The sequence below is a fragment of the Rhinatrema bivittatum genome, chromosome 3 (assembly GCF_901001135.1).
Source record: "Rhinatrema bivittatum chromosome 3, aRhiBiv1.1, whole genome shotgun sequence".
Classification (NCBI taxonomy): domain Eukaryota; kingdom Metazoa; phylum Chordata; class Amphibia; order Gymnophiona; family Rhinatrematidae; genus Rhinatrema; species Rhinatrema bivittatum.
In genome coordinates this window covers 191,263,509-191,277,151 of record NC_042617.1, presented here as the reverse complement: position 1 = coordinate 191,277,151, position 13,643 = coordinate 191,263,509, and the positions used below count along the sequence as shown (strand labels likewise).

At 43.6% G+C, this 13,643-nt stretch overlaps 1 protein-coding gene across 1 annotated transcript in view; it reads right to left on the bottom strand.

Annotated features, from left to right (window-relative positions):
• Window positions 1-13,643, bottom strand: part of ADGB (androglobin) — a 790,434-nt gene that overhangs the window by 306,936 nt on the left and 469,855 nt on the right. The window contains exon 18 of the mRNA XM_029594040.1: window positions 9,214-9,355. Coding sequence (XP_029449900.1) covers window positions 9,214-9,355 — 142 coding nt within the window. The remainder of the gene's footprint in view (window positions 1-9,213; window positions 9,356-13,643) is intronic.

Here is a 13,643-nt window from a genome sequence, read left to right as displayed (position 1 = left end):
CAGATTTCTCAAATTCTACAGCTGTTTCATGCCTTCTGGTTCTCTCGCTGCTATGTTGCATATGACTCATGGGGCACCTGCATCCAAGATCTTGTTTAAGTTCTTCAGCTACAATCCAGTTGTTATGCATGCCAGCCGCAGCAGACATGCGGCCCAGACCCCTCACCTCTCTCAGTTGAATCCAGTGCCTGGTTCCTTGTTTCTGGTGGTGGTGGGCCGCTGGCTCAGTCCTCAGGCCGCCCCGGTGCCTCCGGCTCAGCTACGGATCCCTATGCTCCTGCTCTGCGTTGGGTCTCTCCGCGTGGCCCGCGGAGAGATGCTGCCGTCCAGAGCCATGCCCCTCCCTAGGCACATGTGCACGCATCACTAAGACTTATGAAGGGCCCATGGCGGGAACTTGGCTGTGGCCCCAGATGATGACGTCAACGGAGCTTCAGTACTTAAGCCCGTGCTCCGCTACCTAGGATTGCCTTTGCAACAGTTGATCGCATGAAAAAGTTCCCACCTGCCCCGGAATCCACTAGGGCAAGAGTAGGGAAGTCACGGCCCCTTATAGAAATGGTGACCGGCAGAGAAGGGGGGAGCTGGTGCAGTCAGGCCTAGGGTCACTCCTCCAGTGAGACCTAGGCCTGGGGGCATTGTGCAATGAGGTGTCCAGAGGCCCTGCAGTAGAGCAGAAGCCACCCAACTGACGTCTCTGGTGCTCCTCGGGAGACAGAGGCCTTCGACCCAACTGCATGGGCTCTTCGGGAGGGCCCTCCACAGGAGAGCATGGTCTTGACCCAAGTGAGGGCTGTTGGGAATGACCAGGCGTAGCCACGCATCACTTGGAGCCAGGTAGCTCTAAAGCCCTTTCCTGAAGGCAGCGGTCAATCTGACCCACTAAGTCAATCAGCGCACCCAGAAATGCAGGAAGATCGAGGGCGGCCAGTTCATCCTTAATTTTGGGAGAAAGCCCGTCCAGGAAGATGGCTCTCAGGCAGGGTTCTTCCCAGTGGAGCTCAGTGGCCAAGGTTCTGAACTCAACGGTATAGTCCAGCAGGGAGCGTCCTCTCTGATGGATGTGCAGGAGTTCGGTACTGGCCGTAGCACGCTGACCGGGGTTCTCAAATACTGAGTGGAGCCTCTGCAGGAACCTGGGGAGATCCAGGAAGAATAGGGTCCAAATGTTCCCAGAGGGGTGATGCCCAGGCCAGGGCCTTGCCCTCGAGTAGGGACAGAATATAAGTCGTCTTGGTAAGACTGCCTGGAAACAGTGCGGTCTGAAGGCAGAAGTGCATATTGCACTGGTTAATGAATCCGCGACACTGTTGCGGATCACCCGCATAGCAAGGAGGCACTGGCAATGAGATGACTGGTCGGGGAAGTGACACTGCGGCTGAAGCACTCGGAACGGGTGGAGCCATGGAGACCACCAACATCACAACATCCAGGCGGGCATTAAGAAGCTCCATGGAAGCCGCCAATGATTTTAGGACCTTCTGCTGCTCAAGTATATTTTACGCCAGTCCAGGAATAGCTTGCAGGGCTGATACTTCTGCCGGATTCATGGCCGCATGAACGTGGATCCGTAGACCGAGGGGGAGTTGGTGCTACCTATGGGGAGGAGCCCCACAGGCGAGGCTAGAGCGAGGCCAAGACTCCGCTGGGGCTTCACCATTACCAGCTCTCGTTCCCCTTAGGTTGAGCCCTTGGCTGGACTTATGTGGGGTCTCAGGTCTGTAGAGTCTCGAGGTCCTGGTATGGCGTGGTGGTGGCAGGCAGCTGAGCACGTGGTCCAGAAACAAGTGAGAATCAGGGCAGGCAGTGCATCTTGTAGTCCAGGATCAAGCATGGGTCACAGGTCCAACGGGTCAGAATGCAGAAACAGGAACAGGAACCTCCAGGAACTGGAACAGGAGCCAAAGGAAGTGAAGGCAAGGTCTGGGGGCAGGCCTTACCTTAATATAGGCTGGGGTCAGGTGGAAGGAGCTGGGGCGCCTCCCAATGCGCTCCCTTTAAATGTAGTTCAGAGGCACGCGCACGCACCTAAGGCAGCCAGAAGGCAGGAGGGCCTGGACAGGCTTGGGCATGCCGAAAAGGCCGCGCTTGCGGCAGAAGTCCAGCACGGGACCCACGCAGTAGAGCGCATCTACCATGGCTCCCTGCCACCACCAGGGTCCCTGGACTGGCCGAGATTCCAGCGCGAGACTGGTAGGTGGAGGGAGCCAGCTCAGCCTTCCGTGGCCGGTTCTCATAACACTCGATGCACCGGAAATTGATATAAATGCAGTGGTTCTCAATGCCAATACCTCTCCAGAAATTGTTATCAGTGCCCTTCTGCCAGATGCCATAAGAGTCTCAAGTAGCAGCTGGACCTCTGCTTGCAAGCATACCGAGGCCGTCAATGCTAATGCACTGGGATTTGCAGTCCTGCAATCCAAGCCTGCCTAGATCTTCTTTTCCAACTTCTCAAAAACTGCAGATGCTATTACAGTATGGGAAGCAGGAGAAAGGATCTCATCTTATTGGGACACTTGAGAAAGATCAATGGCTGGCAACCCTAATTTTGGAGGCTGTGTGAGTCCCAAAATGGATTTGAGCTTAAGCTCCTTTTCTGTGGGAATGCTTTGGGGATTTAGGGTCACAGCCAGAACCTGCTCATGGCATCATGCACCGATGGGAAATGATGCTTATTAGCCTTCTCCTAATGTCCAATATTGGTACTTCTCCATGCCGGAATTAATGAAGCAGAATTATTTGCTTTCATCAAATAGGGGTTGCTAGATTATGGTCCATCTCCCCTGGGCTCTATGGGTGCTTAGTGTTGAGGGAGATTGATAATTCCTTGATGTCAATGCATTACAAGTCTCTGGTGCAGCTTTTGGGCTCCTTGATGCCAATGCCAATGGGCCAGACCTATTTTTCCTGAAGAGCTTCTCCATGAGTTCTAGATGGGAATGATGTCCCTTAGGATTCATCTTCCTATAAGTGAATCACTTCTCAATGTCATGGTCATCCTCCAGGCAGAACATACATCTATCATAGGAATCAGTTATAGAAATGATGCATCTGCATTGAGGACCCTTGTTGAAGCCGCTGCCCCTCTTATCTTTCCAAGGCAACTGCTGAAAAATCAGACTCAATTTTACAAAAAACATGAATAATACTGTGGTGGATGATGAAAATAAAGAATGACTTGTGAACCTAAGGCCAGTTTCAAACCTTCCCTTCCTTTCTGAGATCCTTGAGAAAGTGTTTTTTCAACGGTAAGTAAATTATCTGAACAAAACAAATGCTTTACTCCTGAGACGATCAGGATTTAGAAAGGGCTTTAACACTGAAACAGTACTCATGGTATGATCAATGAAATTAGGATGACAGTTGATGGAGGGAAGAATATCATCATCATGCTGCTAGAAATGAGTACTGCATTTGACAATGTGAATCATATTATTTTTTTTAATTTTTATTATTTAATTTTTATTAAATTTCCAAATAAACACAAGTAATACTTATGCCAAAGAGATGAGATATATAACATAAAATATATTCTCTTAATATTAATTACCACAAGTATGATGGAAACATATCAAATCTCTCCACATATATCTTAATAGGAAAATGGGAGACCAAGTGTTTACTGAGTGAAAAGGGGAAATAAAAGAAAAATAAATCTCCAAAAGTATCCCCTGCATTAAATTAAACAGTCCCCCCCCCCCCAAAAAAAAAAAATACAATTTAGGAGTGTGAATCTAGATATGCTCTTAACTGAGAGGGCTCAAAGAAAAGATATTTAGAATTTTGAAATTGAAGAAGACATTTGCACGGATATCTTAAAGAGAATCTAGCTCCTCGCGATACCACCTCTTCTCTCATTAAAAGAAATTTCTTTCGGCTTGCTTGTGTAGATCTGGTTATATCAGGAAAAATCTGAACTTTCTGCCTGTGAAATAATTGTGATTGATTTTGAAAGAAAAATCTTAACACAGAGTTCCTTTCTGAAACAAATGCGAAAGTCACAAGTAATGTCCTTGTCTGAATAACAGTTTCTTGAGTTGGTTCCAAAATGTCCGTGATATTTAAGGAGGCATCTTGAAGTAGATTCCCTGATATTTCATCCTTAGAAGAAGACAGGTAATAAAATTTTGTTATGACAGGAAGCGCCTCATCAGGAATTTTCAGAATTTGAATAAGGACATTTCTAAATAAGTCCTTTGAAGATACCATATTATGGAAAATTCCAAACCCTTAGATTAAGAATTCTTTAAGAATTTTCCAAATTTTCCAGTTTCTTTGAATGAATGATATCCGATTGAATCAAGTTACTCTGAGCTGTTTCTATAGTCGTCACTCTTGCATCCAAAACTTTAATTTTTGTATTAAGGTTTGTAATTTGAGATTCAATGGCCAGCGTCTTGGCATTGGTTTCCTTTAAAACATGAGTTAAAGAAAATATGGCTTTCTCTATGGAATCTAATATTATTACTGATGGCTTAATTAAAGATGGTTGCAAATAAGCATACCTTAGATTCCTTTTCCCCTGATTCTGTGGGGTTTCCGCCATTCTTTCTGGCTTCAGACACATGTAGAATTTCCTTGGGGCCCGTGGAATCCCGCATTGAGGGATTCTCCGAAGGCGGCAACAAAATGGCGTCCCTTCTCGGGGCATCAGAATTTTGCTCATGGATTAGTTCTCCCTCCAGAGATGATAATGAATCCATCAGATTTGAATCTACATCCGAAGTCTTGAATGGTGGAGCTGGTACCATCGGTGCACCAGGGCTCAAAGATGTCTCTTCTGCCAACAGAACTGGCATTCGCTCCATACTGGTATCTGATGCGGCTCCTCCCTCAAGTGCCTGGAGCAGGAGAGATGCAAAGAACGATTCTATCTGTGCTTATCATTGTTCAGGTAATGGTAAAGATGCCTATATTTGCTGGAGTTTAGCTTTTCTTTTAGTATGTGGCATTATAGTTTGTGAGAAAGAGTCTTGAGGAATTCACAGGGAGAACGTCCAAGCGTGCACGTCAGTCGGCAGCCATCTTGGTCTCAAATCACATATTATTGTTAAAACATGTATACAAACTAGGCTTAAATGGAGTGGTACTGAAATGGTTAAAATCTTACTTAACTTACAGGGTACAATGGGTTCTGTCAAAAACTTGATTATTATGCTGCAGGGTTCCATAGGAGTCAGTATTGTCCCCAACCATATTTAACTTATTCCTGGCCCAACTTGCAAATTTAATTCAAAACTTTGGCATTAGCTGTTATAGCTTGGAAGTACCAATGGGATGGCCGCCTTATACAACTATTTCTGGTTGGTTATCCAGCCAGAAATAGTTGTATTTCTGGCTGGATACACCCAACAAAGTCAAAGATTTTATAGGTTAGCTGGATAAATCAGCCTTTAAATGGTTTGCCTTCTGTAGCTGGGGTCGAGATCAGCTCAAAGGACGTGGTTACAACATTAGTAATCAAGTTAGACTCCAAACTCCTGATGCAACAACAGGTCTCTCATTTATTCATTTATCATTTCTGCTTTTATCATCTGAGATTTCTTCAGCAATTGCATCCATTTCTTGATAAAAAAAAGATCAGGAGATGTGTTGCGTTTGGCGAGTTGTGGACCCCTCCTATGAGCTGCTAGTCTTACCTCTGCTGTAGGGCTTCCCCAGAGGTACCCCAATTCCAGCTTCCTCCTCCAGCTTAGCAGGCCGTGCCACAGCATGTCCATATGCTCCTCCATCTGTGGCAAAATGCCACCAGCTCTGGCCCCAACTTTCCTAGCACGAGAGCGATGCCTGCACTAAAATTAAAGGGCCAAAAATGGGAAACCAGAAAGGCACTTGCTGATGACTTCAGGATTCCTGCACTATTTAAACCTACTTTGGGCATCTTTCCAGTGCCTTGGCAATAGGGCGACTCCTCCTGGAGTAGGGCTTTGCCTCTGTGTTCCTGGTTCCTGCTTCCTGGTTTCCGCTGTGTGTTGTTCCTGTGCTCCTGTGTCCTGTTCCTGGTTCTTTGGCAGTCTGGTTGTCTCCTTAGTTCCTGTCTTCATGGTCGGTCTTCCCTTCATCTGTCTTTATTTATTTATTTATTTATTTATTTATTTATTTATAACTTTTTTATACCGAGGTTCAGGTAACAGAGTTACTTATCACTCCGGTTTATATGTCTTACAAAGAACAAGGAGAACAACTTGGATAAACATAACTAGGAAAAAAAACAATGTGTACAGGTAGAAGGAGGTGGACTTGAGGGGTTTCAAGCCGAATGTGGGGGGAGTTGACTAATGGAGGGGGAGAGGGAAAAGTTAATATGGCTGATTAAACATGAGAATGGGCCCTGGGTAGGGACAGATGAGATGCTGTCTTCAGCATATCATCTTGCTCCTGTGGTCCCTCATTCTCCTCTTTAGATTGGACTTATAGCTTGGACTTCTGGCTTGACCTCAGATTGGACCTCAACGCTGCTTGACCTCTGCCTGCCCCTGATCACTGCCTGCTTCCACTCCTGACTGAATTCCGCCTGCCCAGACATCTGCCTGAACCATGTCACTGTGAATACGCTGCCTGCCTCTGACCACAGCCTGAACCTGACCCTGTTAACTGCTGCCTGTCCTGACCACTGCTTGCCCTGACTTTGCTTTCTCCTCTGTGCTGGCCTGAAATGACTTCATTGCAATGGATTTTCACTTCCACAGAGGCCCACACCTAAGACCAGTTGGCCCCAGCACCCGAGGGCTCAACATAAGGGGAATGTGGCGGGTATAGGTGAAGCTCCAGTTGGGAGTCTGCTACTGTCAGCTCCGCCTGCCAATGGTGGGGACCTGCAGGGCTACTCCCTGTGAGTTGTACCAACCTCCCCTTGGTCTAAGGGTCTACATCTAAAACAAGATGTTAGTTTATCCTTTAATTTTAAGTCAGCTTGTTTATTGTAATCATTGTATCAAGGCAGTAAGTCCATGTTAATTAAACAGATACAACTTTTGCAAAACACTGCCAGCAAACTTCTTTTCACAGCAAAGAAAGTAGACCTTATTACATCATTATTAAGAGACTTGCATTGGCTACTTGTGATCTGGAGAATAAGTTTTAAAACTGTAACTCTTGAATTCAAATGCATTCAGAGGAACTTCACAATAAGGGATCAATTTTAAAAGCATTGCTCATGCTAAAAAGTCAATATACACGAGTATGTGGGCTGTGTGTGAGCAACACTTATTTTGAAAGCTGCGAATTATGCTTGGATATGCACGTGTGCGAGCAAAACATATGGGGGCAGAAAAATACCGAGGTATGGGTTTTCCGGGCTGGAGCCAACAGTTATGCATGTAACTCCGTATTTTAAAACCCAGGATCGCAGCATACAGTGGCTTGTTAGCCACATATATTTACTGTTGTTTCTAATAAGGAGTAAGTCTGCAGAAATCACATTTTAAGCCTAACATGACAAAGTGAGGGGTCTGGGTCAACTGGGAGGAGTGCAGGATGAAGGACCAGAGAGGTCTGGATGGCTTCGAGGTTGACTGGGCAAACTGGTGGACTAATTGTAAAAACAATGTCCCTCGCACAAGCATGTTTTAAAATCCTCTTACCTGTGTGTGTTACAGCCGACAAAGTCCAATAAAAAGATATGTGAAGTACGTTTGCTTGAGTAGCCGCTTAAAATTAGGAGCATACTTACACGCAGTAGGCCTATTTTAAATCATACATACGCAAGTGCATGCATGATTTACAATTCCAGAGTATCTCTGCTCATGCGCCCATACATGCATGTATGGGCACATGCGCACTTGTTTTAAAATTATCCTGAATCTATCTAATTTCCTGATACCATACAAGCCCGTAAGATCCGTGTACTCCTCCCAACAGGACTTGCTTGTAATTCTACCTCCTTTAGTGATCAGATTAAAGTCAACTCGCTGATCAGCTTTTAGTTATGGAACATGCTTCTTTTTTATATTTAAGGCAAGAAAACTACTTAAAATTTCTTATGTAGCCTTAAACATTGGTTATTTACACTAGCTTTTAATGACATTTAGGATAATTTATCTCTCTGATAGGAATCTAGGGGCTCTGTTTTATACTGTGACTACATGTGAATCTGACATTATGCTCGACCTTTCTGTCTTGTTCCTGCTGTTTAGTTCTCCAATAATCTTTATCATGTTCTTTTCGTCGCTTAGTCTAGATAGTTGACTTTTAAAATATTTGATATAAAAAACCTTATCTGTTTATTATGTTTTTTTATTTTGATGCATGTATATGTTTGTTTGATCTTATTGTATATTATTATATGCTTGGTTTTTATATATTTACTGTATATAATATTTTTAACTGTACACCACCTTTATGTTTAAAAGGAAATAGCAGACATGTTTAAAAGGAAATAGCAGACAATTAAGAACATGAATAAACTAAAAAAAAAACCTAAAACAAGGAAGGTAAGAGAAGGTGAACCAAGAGGCCCCACAATGAAAACACACAAAGAAGAACAATTTACAACCATTAGGCTCTGAAGTAAAACTAGAACTGAAAGGACCCCTCATGATGTCTCTCCTCTCCTTTAGGTCCTTAAGTCTCATCTCATAAATCTTTTGGTGCAGACCCTATGCCATTTTGGTTGCCTTTCTCTAGACTGCTTCTATCTTATCTCTGTCTCTTGTGAGATACGGCCTCCAATATTGAACACAGTACTCCAGATGAGGCCTAACCATTGACCTGTACACAGACACTATCAACTCCTTTTTCCTGATGGCTACATCTCTTTTTATGTGGCCTAATATACCCTCTGGTTCTATTCACCATCTTATCATACTTATTCACTACTTTTAAATCATCAGACACTATCACCCTGGGTAAAAGTGTTTTAAAATTGCCCTCTCTATCAGCGAGTAAAAGTACCCATGTTATTTCACAGTGTGGGGACATTTCTACTGCAAAGGGGCAGGAGCAGGATGGAGCTAGCAAGCAATGTGTAGGGATTTAATTTTGAAGCAGGTGCAAAGTTTATGAGTACTTAAGTACCCTGCTGCACTGCTAGCTCACATATTTTCAAAAGGATACTCCACATCTAAAATATCTAAACATAAAACCAGGAGTATATTAAATGAGTTAAAGATGTAAGCATAGATGTTATATATCTAATATATGTACAAGCTTTAGGTAAGAACATATTTTGGCAAAATAAATCAGTATATGATTGAAAGAAAAACGTTAACTGACCCAGGACACAGACTTAGAATTGTAGCTTTGGTTGCATGCGTCTGGGTCTTTAGTGCAACTGGTCCAGTGACCAGGCTTTTCCAAGAATAGTGTTCAGCAACAAGTAAACCATGAGGTTGATTAAGTCTATCAGTTTGCATATCTGTAAAACAAAATTTTAAAAAGTGCAGAAATGAAACAAAATCTTTCAACGGTAGTAGTCTTCTCTAAACATTCATGTTTGCTCAAAATATTTGTAACCATATGTTTGGCATAATATAGCTATTTGCCACTGTTCCAAAAAATTCAGCTGCTACTGCTGTTCTACATTAAAATATCCGTAGCTAGCAGCTTTCCAAATAGCAACCTACTATCTATTCAACAGAGCCTAAAGTTTTTACTGAGCAGATTGAGATCAAGGACAGGCACGCAATACTAAGTGCTAACTCCATATCATTTGTAAAAATAAATTTAACTGTGAAATATGTTTCTGTAATTTCAGAAGTAGAAAGGAAGCACTCAAAGTTTTGTATGTGTTAAGTCTCCAGAAGGAAGGAGCAAGAAGATTCTCTAAGGGAAATAAATGAATAAGAAATTCTTCAGGAATCCTTAGTGTGCCCTATTTTTGCAAGACAAATCAGGTATAACAAGTTGCCAATTTAATGAGCTGTGTTGTATACAAATGCATACAAAGCTGTTCATTAGTGTGCAACAGACATACTGCAGATCATGTACATGATGCAACCCATAATAAGCTGTGCTAGTCAAACTATACCTTATGAAGCGGGGTTAACTAGCTCTGATGCTCCAAACCCTCCCCTCGGTCCAAGTAAAGTCCTAACGGGTCTGAAGGGTCAATCCCTCTTCTCTTGAAACACAAATCCCACTCTCCCCTCCAAAAGTTACTCTCTGTAAGCATCTCCCCCAGTGCCATTTTTAAGGATGGTGCCAGCAGGGTAGAAAGGACTGGGGGTGGGACCAAGATGTTAGGGAGAGGTACTGAAGAGAGCACTGCCTTTACTGTTGTAATGGGGGAGGGGCTTACATATTGTCCTTTTTGGAGAGGAACCTTTTTGGGAGGGGGAGTTAATTTTCATGGTTGGCTCTCTGTTCAGCTTTCAAGTCCTTTAAGACTTCATTGGTGGGATGAGCTTGATTACACGTTTCCAGTGGCAAAAATGTGAACATGTTCCCTCCAATGTTAAAGCCCACATGTTCCTGGCTGCAGAAAAAGTACCATGGTATTTACTAAACCACAGTTTACTGAGTATCACGTTAACTAAAATATGTTAAAACCACAAGTTTTAATACACTTTAGTAAACAGATCTATATGAGAAGAAAGTATGTTTTAAGATAATTTACAGTTAGAGAACCAGATCTTTAAAACAGATTATTTATTGATCCCATATTGAGAAGGCAAGCAGAGCCAATAAGATCAGTTCACAGTTCAGTTTAAAAACAAAAGATTGCACCATGACAATTATAAGCATTTACTACAAGTTAACAAAATAACCAAAACAAAGCACAAACTTGAGAACCATGCAATCCAATCTAAAAGCTTGACTAATATTGTGATGATCATTTCATAATAGAAGTATATTCTCAAAATGCAAGAACACATTCTAAAATAGTCTTTCTATGAAAATATAGTCATAATTCCAATAAAATATTCCAGAACCTATGCAGTAGTTTAATGATATGCTTCTTATGTTACTGTTTCATAGAAGCCTACAGTCTCATGCCTAGAAACTCCAGAATAAAGATGTACAGGGATGTAGCATCCATAGTGCACAGTGATGCACAGGCACCACCAACTTTAAAAAGGGGTGTGGCATGCACCACTGACTTTCCATGTTATCAATTCCCCCCTCAATTGTCCCTACCACCCAATCTTCCCTTACTCTTCCTCTGCTCCAACCGGCACCTATAAAATGATTGGACTGCAGTTTAAACACCAGTGATACCTTCCTCCTGCAGCCCCGCAGTGAAACATCCCTGTTTGAACTATGAGGACCTGCATCTCTAGCCCCTACATGGTTCAAACATCTGCTGTTAGAACTGTGCAACCCCAGGAAGTTCTAACAGCAGATATTTGAACTATGCGGGGCTCTGTAGATACAGACCTCCACAGTTCAGAGGATATTTCACCATGGGCCACAGAGGAGAGGAGGTATCAGTGTTTAAGCTGCAGCCCAACCAGCTTAGAGGTATGGGTTGGGGCAGAGGGAGAGAAGGGACAGTGTAGGGAAGAGCAGGAGAAGGGAAAGGTTGAAGAGCAGGAGAAGAATGGCACTGAGGGCAGAATGAATAATGGGAGGCAAGGGCTGGTAGGGGGAAAAGAAAGGGTTATTCAGAGCGCACTGTATAACCCGCAGTCGGACATGAGTTAAACAGTCGCTAATCCACCCCCTAATGCAATAGGGGGATTAGTGCCTATTTAACGCGCGTCTGACGCGGAGTGAATGTGATAGCACTCATCACATGCAAATGCATGTGAATGAGGCTATTACTCATTCACTCCGCATTCAAAAAGAAAAAGTGTGCGTCTCAGACACGCATTTAGCTCTCAGGTATTGCCTGCCTGGAGCAGGTGTTAATAGTTGAGTGCTTGTAAAAGAAGTTCAGAAAAGCAGAAAAAAATGCTTTTCTATACTTCTTAAGTAAAAAAAAAAGAAAAAAAAAATACCTCAGCAGACCTTCAAGTTAGGAAGACCGACCAGTTATGAAAACTGATGCCGTTTACCGGCGTCGGTTTTTGTAACTGGCAGCCGCTGCTGGCTCGTTTTAGCAAGGAGGTGCTAGGGGCGTGCAAGCGACTCTAGCGCCTTCTTGCTAGCATGACCCTCTAATTTTCATATAGCATGGCGCCCCCCTTGAGGACACCATGTGGGCGTTAAGAAAGCGGGTGCTGATTTTTCAGCGCCCGCTTTCCGCGTATTTTTTTGCATCGGCCCCAAAGAATGGGAAGCAGGACTGGGGGTAGTTCAGGGGAAAAATGGGATTTGTGGACTGGGGGAGGATCATGAGAAGAATGAGATTTGGGGACTCAGTAAGAGCAGGTATTGGGATGAAGAGCAGGGGGAGAACAGGAACTTGGGAAGAGCAGAGATGGGTATTGGGGGAAGGAGGAAGAGCTGGAACTCTGACACAGAGCTGTGGGACAAGTCAGAAACTTCCGAATGGTGGAGAGTAGGGACCTAAGCTGGTACTTGGGGCGGGAGGGGGCAGTGGGGACTTGGCAATTGGAGGGTAAGAGTGGAAGCTGTTAGATTGGTTGAGGTGGGAATAGGAGTGAGGGTGTGAGATGGTGGTGAGAAGGGGACTGAAGGGTGGGGAGGGATACAGAGAGGGTATGAATGGTTTGGAGGACTAGGTAGGGAGGGTTAAAGGCAGTGGAAAATGGAGTGCTGTGGAGAGATTTGAGAGGAAAGGAATGGATTTGTGAAGAGGTGAGAAGGTGGGAATGGGACTGGGAAGGTGGTGAAAGAAGGGAAATATGAGACTGAGTAGGGGGCAAGAGACAGAAGAATGGGCTGGAGGCCAGGGAGGGAGTGAGTGACAGGGAAGAAGCAGGGACTGGTAAGGGGAGAGGCACAAAAAGGTAGATACACATAGGTTGAGTATAGAGGGTGGTGGAAATGGGGAACTAGGAAATGGGTGAAAGAGATAGGGGTAACAGGATGCTAGAAAAGGAGAGACTGAGGGAATGAGGGGCTAGAGGGGAGTGGGAGATGGAATGTTGATAATTGGGAGATGACAAGAGGGGGACTGAGGGCTGGATGGTTAATGAGGAGGAGAAGAGGGGTGAAATTTAACTATTAGTAGACAGAAAGACAAAGAAGAAAGAAAAAGAGAAAAAGAAAAAAGGGAAGGATCAATGTCTGAGATCGATATAGGGAAGGAAGGGAAGAACAGGAGGCGAGAAGAAAAGGAAAGTGGAATGGAGAAGTCCAAGACCAACAAAATTATTGAAATAATGCATGACAATAAAGGTAGAAAATATTTTATTTTCAGTTTTTAGAGAGTGGAATAAGCCAGCTTTGAGAATGTGGATTTCTAATATATTTCCATTTTGCACAGTTCAGGAAGCAATGCTTTTCTGTTTCTTTTTCTCTGGTGTTGTACTTCATACAGTGTTAGGCTTGTCAGGATTTTTATTTCAGTTTTTGTCTTAAATTTTCTATTTTTAATTTGTGGTTCCTTATTTTGTATTAGATAAGGGTCATTTTATGTTCTGTATGTATGACTGAGGTGAGGGATACTGCTACTGTGTAGTATCTGGCTTGTTCTTTTTTTCCCTTAGGAATTGTATTGGTGTTCTAAAGCAGAGTTGCTTACCTGTAACAGATATTCTCCTAGGACAGCAGGATGTTAGTCCTTATACATAGATGACATCATCAGATGGAGCCCAGCGTGGAAAACTTATGTCAAACTTATGTCAAAGTTTCTA